We start from the raw sequence: 9,136 nt of genomic DNA, 5'->3' as shown, positions 1-9,136 counted from the left end.
GTCTCCACCTCTCCCGCGGGAAAGGGGAAAGGGGTCGAGAATTCCGCTTTCGCAGAAATAAAAATCAAGAATGAAATGACGACACTTCCAGTCGAGCCAAGGGACTCGAATCCCCAGATCCCACTGTACGGTGACAGCTGGGTGCGGGTTTCTTCGTAACAATGACACTGTACTTTGCAGTAAGACGACGTGAAATTAATCGTTATTGTCACAAAGATTCCGACAATGAGAACAAGGGAAGATTCATTTGAAAAGGAAGGTATAAATGCTATGTCTGTACTAAGATAAAAATGTGTCATCATCTGAATATTTAAAATGAATCACATTCATTTATTCGTTTACTCTGCCATTCACTCAGCCTCACACGTGCCACTGCATGGGGCTAAGTGCCACGGCAAAGCCAAAGCCGGCAGCATAAACACAAGGAGCGTCTCGATACCACACAGTGTTTTTCTTCAAGGTCACTCAGCCTGGTGGTTTGGACACCAACGGCGCTTCTCCCCACATGGGACATTAATCGTGTCCCACGTCATGACAAAATCCCCACCTAGTTCATAACGTGTACGCAATCCTGCAGAACTTAATCATCGCGTGTGACAACCAAGGTCCTTAAGGAAAGTCACTAGCATTACAACTTGGGTGATGCCATCCTGACCTCATTCCTGAGTAGAGCCAGGAGCAAACTGGGGGGCAGGAGTATCCCCACCTCCAAGGCGAAGGCTTCGGCTCCCCTGGGACGGGAAAGGGAAGGAGGACGAACTAGAAAGGACGCGGGGAAGCCAGAGGGAGGAGCCCGGCCGGAAGCAGGCCGAAGCTGGGGACCTCGACGCGTCACCCGGACCAACGGGAGAAGAGACTGCCAGCGGACTTGGCTGCGGGGGACAGGGCGCCAGCAAAGGTGGGGATCCCGCACAGAGGACACGGTCAGCGGCCGGTCAGGGAGCTGAACGCGGGAATCGCTGCGGGTCCCCAACATCGAATCACACGGAGCTGTGGGGGGTCTTCCACAAAATCTGGTCGCTGAAGGCGGGAAGACCCCAGCCAGCCGGCCGGCTCCCTTCCTTCCTTCCTGCTCTCTCCCCCCGTGGAGCCAGACGGGCGGGCGGCAGTGGCACGAGCCCCAGATGGATCCGAGTTCGGCAAAAAAATGAAGAGCTTCGTCCAAATAGAAAATGAGGTTCCTGAATAATTATAATTTCTTACACCTCCATTCAAACGCCATAATGTTTACAGGGCTCTAATTATAACACATTTTAAGAGCTGTAAGAAATACTAGGCTGTAGAAAACATACTTTTGGTCTTAGTATGTGACGAGCACAAATTTTCAAAGAAGAAAACTCTACATCCTTGTTCTGGAATTTTTAAAGAATGAATCGATGTTAATACTTCCTCTTTCTTCACAAAATAACCGTGTGTACAACTTGCAACTCCTGGAGTATAACTTTAAAGGCCGGACTTATTGCAAGTCATTATGAGACTAATACATCGAAACTGTTTTCTTGTTGCTTCATACATTTTACCAAAGTCAAACCATTATTTTTTGCCAAAAGAACCTCGGAAATTGAGTTCTAGTCTTTAACGATTTTTCCTAAACACCACCATCCAACCTTCATTTTATACTTCTCCTTATTTAGTGTTGATGGCACGATTTTCTAGGGTACAGTTAATATCACCAACAAATAATGTAATGAACACAACTGTTAACATTTCCCAAGACCATAACTATGTGAACACATGCAGAGTCTTGTGAAGGTGCCATGTTTTTCTTTGAAATAGATACCTTTTGACCTCCGGGAGCTTCAACTGTGTGATGTTCTTTCAACTTCTGTTCTTGTTCCATTATGTCTTTCAAATGTTCATTTACCTTAAAATACAGAAATATTAATTTGAATTTATATTCAAATATAACAATAAAATAACAGGCACCCTAAAATGCCTGTGGGCAGATTTCTGGTGTCAAATATCAGTGCCACTTGAATGAAGAAAATTTCATGTTCCCAACCAGAAAAAGTGCTTTACAGGTGCTACATCCGAGACTGTAAAATGAGTTCATTAATTTATTACACGCTGCCGAGCACCTTCCACACGTTGGAGCAGCCTGGGGTGCTATCAGCCACTTCAGTGGTGTTGCTTAGGAGGCAGTAAAGCTTTAGTACAAGTCTTATGATCTGCTTTAGGGCTAGTAAATGAAAATTATTTTCCCTAAATTAAAGTTGTCACTGGCAGCAGAAAACACCTTGAATCCAGTTCTTATGCTGTGATGTCACAGATGTGTCTCTGGCCCACGGTGAGTGGGTTTCAGTGTGGTCACAGGTCCCAGTTAAATACACAAAAACCTTTTGGGGGAGGTCTCATTCATCTCCTATCAGAGTGTTCAAATAGCCCCAAATCCAAAACGGTTAAGAAACAGTCTACCTGGTGCACAAAGTATTTATCGAGAATATTTAGACAATTTTGGACTCTGAGTTAATGATTTTAAGGTCATGCTAATAACAACTACATTTAAATTAACGGCGCTCTCAGAAACATCAATGCCATCATCAACCACTGTAAGTCTACCCTGAACCAACAATTTTCTAAACTCTTCTATTGCCTAAAATTCGGTGGTTAAAAAAAAAACGACTGAAGAAAATTCTAAGTTCCGATACATTTAGCTCAACGTAGCTACTAAGAGTCTTTCGCACTTGCGCGTCGTCTCCGGCAGGGCTGCGACCCACCGCTGTCCTGGGCCAGGAGGCCGCAGCGCGCCAAGATCTCGCCCACGCATCGATACCAGGACGGGAGGCTCAGAGAGGACGGGGTCCGGCTCAGAACCTCCACTATGAGCCGTGACCGTCACGCTTTCCCGACACCTCTGAGCCTCAGCTGCGACCGAACGGGCAGGAGCAGTAAACTGCTCCGAACCAACGGACGGAACGGAATGCAGCGCAGGCGAGGGGACGGATCGTCTCGTTGGAACGGGAGAAAATCCTTCCATTCTCGGATTCGAAAAACACGTGCTGCACGCCCAGCGTGTGCCCCCCACTCCGAGTGCCCTGACTTGTGTGATGATCTGCTAGGAACTAGACTAATCACTATGGATCATAAATGCTGCAGGAGACATAGAAATCTATTTTCATTGTGTTAACGGTATATATATCTTTTTAGTCATAAGGGAACGGGAAATTTTAACAAGATCGTACAGCTTCAGCTTCCGCTTTGGCCTAAGAGTCGTGGAGAGCGTCTCAGTCGTCTGGGCTGCCGTAGCAGTGAGACCACAGGCGGGCGGCTTACAGACAACAGAGCCGGCTTTCTCACGGCGTGGGGGCTGGGGGTCCAAGACCAAGGCGCCGGCAGACGCGGGTCTGGCGAGGGCTGCTTCCCGGCCGCCTGACTGCCACGTCCTCGCCCGCGGGGGTCTCCCTTGGAAGGGCACGATCCACGAGGCCCCTGCCCTCCTGACCTACTCACCTCCCACGGCCCCACCTCCTAAGGCAACACACGGGGGGTCAGGGTTTCAACATGTGGACTTGGGGCCACACACACAGTCTCCGGCAGCACAGCAGTGAGTAAGCGAGGCTTTCGGTTTTTCGGGTTATGAAACTCATTTTCCTCAAGTGAGTGTCCCCTACCTTATTGATCCAGTACGTGACAGCATCCTCCGTGTCATAGGGCAGGTCCGTAGCTTGAAAGAAAGCTGCGTACTGCTGAGCACACGCGATGACTTTCTCTATACTGACCATTTCCACGGTGTACGCCATCATCAGGGTGTCGGTCATTGCCAGGTGAGCACTCTGGGACAAAAACAAGAGCAAGGAGTTTCAAAACTACACTTGGAAACTGCTGTCTGTACATCTCGTAATAACATTTCCCGACACGCAGCAGCGAACTAAAGCAGAGAAGACGCGCCTCAGTGAGAAGGCGCAGAGGATGCCGGCCGAAGACGAGCCAGCTGACCGAAGCGACCGGTCAAACGCTCATGGAGGGGCCCCGTTTGGGACACTCATGCTTCGGCTGATGTCACACTTACTCCCGGAGTAACTTACAGTCGGCGACATCCTCAACTCCGCCCTCCCCTCGGCCCCACCTGCATGGAGCAGCCGGTACAGACCGTCCGTCCTTCTAGAATGCCCGGCACCCCGCCCCATGGCCCCGCCCGGACAGGCCCACAGTCCCCGCTGACGCTGGCGGCGCCCGCTCCCGCCTCGCCCTGCCCGTCTGGCGCAGGGCTCCCGTCTTCCCGTTGCCTGTGCTGTTGCTTTAGGTTTCTGAACACAAACGTGTTACACGTGGGGTCCCTAAGATGTCCAAACGCCACACGGTATATCGAGAACGGCGGACCCTTTCCCAGCCCTCCTCCCCGCGCAGGCCTACGAGTCTGGGATGGATCCTTTCTAGAAAGTTTAACGCGTGCCAGGCAGGTAGCCGCTGACACCGTCTTCCACGCTCGGGCCCCAGGGCAGCCACGCTGGACTTGGGACGGATAACCAGGGTCAGCTCCCTCTCCAGAGAAGCGGACGCGCCTCTCGCCTCCCCCGCACCGCGTGTCATCCCTGGCCCATCTGCCCACAGCGTTTCTGCCAGCGTCAGACGTCACGCGCTCTGCTCGCCCGTGTCAGTCTCCAGGCCACAGCTCGCATCTCTCTGACTGATGCGCACGACCGTCTTTTTATAGGGTTAGCGACGATGCGCATTTTTTCCCTGGAAAACTGTCTGCTCGTGCCTGTTGCCTGTTTTTCTCAGCCTGATTCTCGGTTTCTAGGAGCTGGTTCCATGTTAGCTGCACCAGCTCTATGCCATTCAGGTGGCAAACTGTTTTTCCAGCTCGTCTTGGATTTTCGACATTACCTGTAGTATGGTCGGCTGCGGGACTTCTAAGTACTTCCTTGAATTCTGACTTAACGGCCTGAAGTCGGACGTGGGTGGCATTTTTTAAAGCTCCCAGATGATGCGAATGAGCAGCCAGGTTGAGACCCACCGACTTAGGCCGTGTGGCACGGCCGCCTGCACAGGGCACGGGGCACGGGGCCAGTTAGACGCTAGGCTCCTGAGGGCGAGAGCATCTTAGTTATCCTCCACCCGGCACGGCATCTGGCCACTAGCGAGGGCTGAAGGAAGGAGAGAGGCTCCTGTGACTCACGGCTCTGCCCTGACATCTCTGCTTGTCCATTTCTATTTTTCTGGCCTCAGCCAAAACAGCACGTCCCCAGGGAGATGTCCCTAGAGACTGGCCCCCCCGGTCCAATGATTCTTTATCAAATCGGGTGGTTTTATTTTCTTCACGGTGGTCGACACTGCCGGATGTTGTCTAATTCATGTTTGCTTTCTGTCTGCCACACTGTCCCCTCTGCTTCTCCTCCCTCTGCTACAGACCCCTCACAAGAGAGGACACACGAGTGACCACGAAGCATATGAGAAAACACTAAATTGCGTTAGCTACCAGGGGATGCAAATTAAACCCATGAGGAGACACAAGGCCATGTGTGTTGGGAGGATGCAGAGTGACTGCCATGCACGCACTGCCGGTGGCAGAATCGTAGTGCGACCCTCGGGGACGTGCTTGCCAGATACACGAGTCACGCCTGCACGGCCCGCCCAGCAGCTCCTGCGTGTGCGTCCAAAAGAAACGAAAATGCGCGCCCACGAAAATGTACATGAATGCTCACGGATGCTTGATCACAACCGGCCAGACCCTGGAAACATCAAGGTGCCCGACGGGACCATGAACGAACTGCGGCATCCACGCAGTGGAACAGAACTAAGCAACGAAAAGGAACGAGCCACACAAAGCAACGCAGTGCAGCTCAACAACATCAGCGAAAGAATCCAATTCAAAGGGGTCCCTACGACACGCTTCCACCTCCACGACGTCTGGACTCCAGCGACAGGAAGGAGGTCAGTGGGGCGGGCGGGGGGGGGAGCAGGGGCCACAGGGAAAATCGGGGTGACGGACGCGTTTCATACCTTAACCGGAGTAGCAGTGACACGCACGTGTGCGTTGGTCAAAACACAAACTCTTCACTTTACGTAGACATATTCAAGTTACGCCTCAACGAAGCTGGTTTTTAAAAAGAAAGCTGTGGCCTCGGGGAGTCGCTCAGTTTTCACTAAGCTTCACCTTCCCCCCCGTAAAATGCGGACGAGACTCCTCGCCTGGCGAGGCACGAGGGTGTGCAGGTCGCAGGGCTCGGGAAAGCTCCGAGGGGCGTGACGGGCCCGGCACGTTCACTGGTTCAGGAGCCACGCAGTTGCCGCGTAAGCACGGGGTCAGTGCGGCCTAGAGGTCAGCCTGTTACCCAAAGGCAATCACTCGTTGTCACGTTTTCCCAAACGTTTTATCAGTGACTCCTTCAAGGATTGAATTAGGAGAGTTCGGTGCCATGCGCCAGGCCCACCGATGACAGAGCTGCCACCACTCACAGATGATGAAACATGCGGCTTCGCGGAGCTGGTGTGACCCCACCCACACGGGGGTCACATGCGGCAAGCAGCACTTAAGGCCAGAGCACGCAAGCGCCCCCGGACGTCCGACCCGCCCTGCCCTGGGCCCCATCTCTTTCTGGGCTACTTCTGTACGGCCGCGCAGGCTTGTGCCCACCACTCAACATAACTGCTGCTCCTTTACGCCAGCCACGTTCCGTCCCTTGCTGACCCCTACGGCGTCGCTACCTCGTCTCCCCAGTCACATGTGGTGCGTCTCGAGCATGCCTGCGTTTCAAGGCTTTCCAGCTCTGAAAGCTGTCTGGGCGCATGTGAGGCTGAGCCAAAAACTGTGCTTAATCTCAACATCTACAAGTTCCATCAAGTACACTGAACTATGCTGCATCACGTAAAAACGACCATCCGTAAACGCTCCGCTTAACACTCAAAACATCGCCTGAAAGGAGGTGTGTGCGCATTTCTCCCAGCTGGGTGTGTATGACAAGTACCAGCTCCTCCAGAATGAGGGGGCTGAAGCACACGGGGTCACGCCACAGCACGCTGTCCCCCGAACTGCCTCCAGCACCCGCCCGGGCCGTCTCCCAAGCCCCGTCCACGAGAGGGGGGGGGTCCTGCCGTGCCCCTGGGAACTTGGGAGGCTGCGCCCAGGTGTGTAGAAACCACGACCAACGGGAGCTCCACAGGGAGCGCACGGCACAGTGAGAGGTGACTCACGACCTCCTGGACGGACGCCTGCTGCTGAGCAGGGCCAGACTGGCAGGCTCACGGGGGTCCGGGACCCCAAATGGGACCGGAGCCGGCCTCACGGCCTCGCACGCGGACACTGGCCGGAGCCCAGCGAGTGACAGCTGTGGGAAGAGCCAGGGGCTGTGGAGCTGGGAGGCGGGTCACGAGACGCCTCCTCCAGAGGAGCCTGGGCAGCGGGCTCAGAACGGGGCCGGGCGGCCGTGGGGCATGACTGTCCTTGCCCCAACACCGGCCCGCTGACACACTTCTCAAAAATGTTCCTCCCTACACTAAACCGTCAGGCCTTCGCTCGGTGGCTGACTTTGCCCCGCGCCATGCCCGTCCTGGCCCTCAGCGCCACAGCCTCCGCCCGCCTCCCAGACTCCCCTCGCTGGGCTCTGCCCGGTGTCCTGAGCCACCTCCGGCCACACCCGGCCCAGACCGGGTCCGTCCTGTACCCCCTCCCGCGGCACCCCCACGGCGATGGCCCTCGGCCCCCCAGTCCAGGTCACACGTGTCACTACCTCCATCTCCACCAACGGAACCCCGGTCACCACACCGCTGTACTCAAAACCCTCCGGTCCCACACGGCCAGTGACCCAGCGACGAGGGCCCGGCAGGCACAGCGCGGCCTTCCCGCCACAGGAGCGGGGTCCTGCTCCCTAACTCCACCTCGGGACCCCACTGAACCTCGCGACCGGCTGACAAGCCAGCTCCGGCCACGGTTCGTCAGATTCCAGAAGCCGCGGCCCTGGCTGGCCCCGCGGGCCACCAGCCCCTCTACACATTTTATCTGCTGCTCCAAGCAATGGCTCTGGCCAAGTGCGGTGACACTCTGAACTCACGTTTATAATCAAAATGTGTCTGGGTCGCTACAATACTTCTGCGTAATGAACAAATTTGAGCAACCACTTAAAATCTATTGTTACTGGACCTAGTTTCTAAACTATATCCTTGGTATTAACAGATTTATATCTTAAGCATGCTTCGCTTCATGAAAACAAACTGACAGAAATGCAGCATTAATCGCGAAATTTTATTTATTTTTTGAATTTCAGCTTTATTGAAAGCTATATACAATGAGAAGACATTTAAAATATATGACGTAGTGCTTTGCTATGTGTCTATTAATTGTTAAATTTTAGACGACACCGCTGGACACAGAAAGCAAAGGCAGAGAGGGAGGCTGGAAACCGGCACGTGCTCACTGAAGCCAAAGCCCGCACCCTGCCTGGACACTTAGTTAACGTGATAAAGCAGGACACTGACGATCTAATCGCTCAGATTCTCTTGGTAAACGCCATGAGTTCAGGAGCCTCCTGCGAACACCAAATACTGGAAGCTCAATAAACAGGTATTTCGTGAATAATTACAGCTCAGTTTACACACATCTGTACGGGGGATTAATTATTCCTTGGCAGTGTTTCTGAATGGCTTCTTTCAAACTACATTTCATTCTAACGGGACGTTCACTGCGGTCTCTTACCCCCCCCCGGCCTGTGCAAACAGGAGGAGAGGCCGTGTCTTTGTGGAGCTGCTTCTGCTGAGAAGCGCACTTTCTCTGAGCCCTGCCTGGGCGGGCCAGCTCCCTCCTACGAGCCACGAGCCACGAGCCGTGTGAGGAGTTTCACCCCGGCTCCAGAATACAAACATCCGCTGAGATCTAGCATCCACTTTCACTGAAAAACGACGTCTAGAAGACAAAAAAAACTTTAACAGATAAAGCTGTTCGGTACAGTGTACCTTTCTAGCCTCATTAATCAGAGAGACACCAAAGGCTTAATAACGGAGACAAGACAGAACTTACTGTGCTGATCTTTCTCACTAACCACATTTATCGAGTCATCATGTTGTCCGCCTGAAACTAATACAGTGTTATATGTCGATTATACCTCAAAATGAAACAGAAATACAGCACTGAAAGAAGCGATACTCTGCTTCCTTTCAGACGGTCACACGAGATGCCCCGCCTCGTCTCTCCCAGGAAGCC

The 9,136-nt window shown here is 53.2% G+C and overlaps 1 protein-coding gene and 1 long non-coding RNA gene across 2 annotated transcripts in view; both read right to left on the bottom strand.

Annotated features, from left to right (window-relative positions):
- LOC111744293 overlaps positions 1 to 131 on the bottom strand; it is a 2,199-nt gene extending 2,068 nt beyond the window's left edge. Inside the window, exon 1 of the long non-coding RNA XR_002782098.1 lies at positions 9 to 131. This is a non-coding gene — a long non-coding RNA (uncharacterized LOC111744293). The remainder of the gene's footprint in view (positions 1 to 8) is intronic.
- CAMSAP2 (calmodulin regulated spectrin associated protein family member 2) overlaps positions 1 to 9,136 on the bottom strand; it is a 47,377-nt gene that overhangs the window by 23,653 nt on the left and 14,588 nt on the right. The window contains exons 3-4 of the mRNA XM_011367311.2: positions 3,612 to 3,773; positions 1,781 to 1,864 (exon numbers count right to left, since the gene is read on the bottom strand). Coding sequence (XP_011365613.1) covers positions 1,781 to 1,864; positions 3,612 to 3,773 — 246 coding nt within the window. The remainder of the gene's footprint in view (positions 1 to 1,780; positions 1,865 to 3,611; positions 3,774 to 9,136) is intronic.

The sequence above is a fragment of the Pteropus vampyrus genome, unplaced genomic scaffold (genome assembly GCF_000151845.1).
Source record: "Pteropus vampyrus isolate Shadow unplaced genomic scaffold, Pvam_2.0 Scaffold131, whole genome shotgun sequence".
Classification (NCBI taxonomy): Eukaryota; Metazoa; Chordata; class Mammalia; order Chiroptera; family Pteropodidae; genus Pteropus; species Pteropus vampyrus.
Note: the sequence above shows the minus strand (reverse complement) of the source record. Positions and strands in the feature narration are given on the sequence as shown.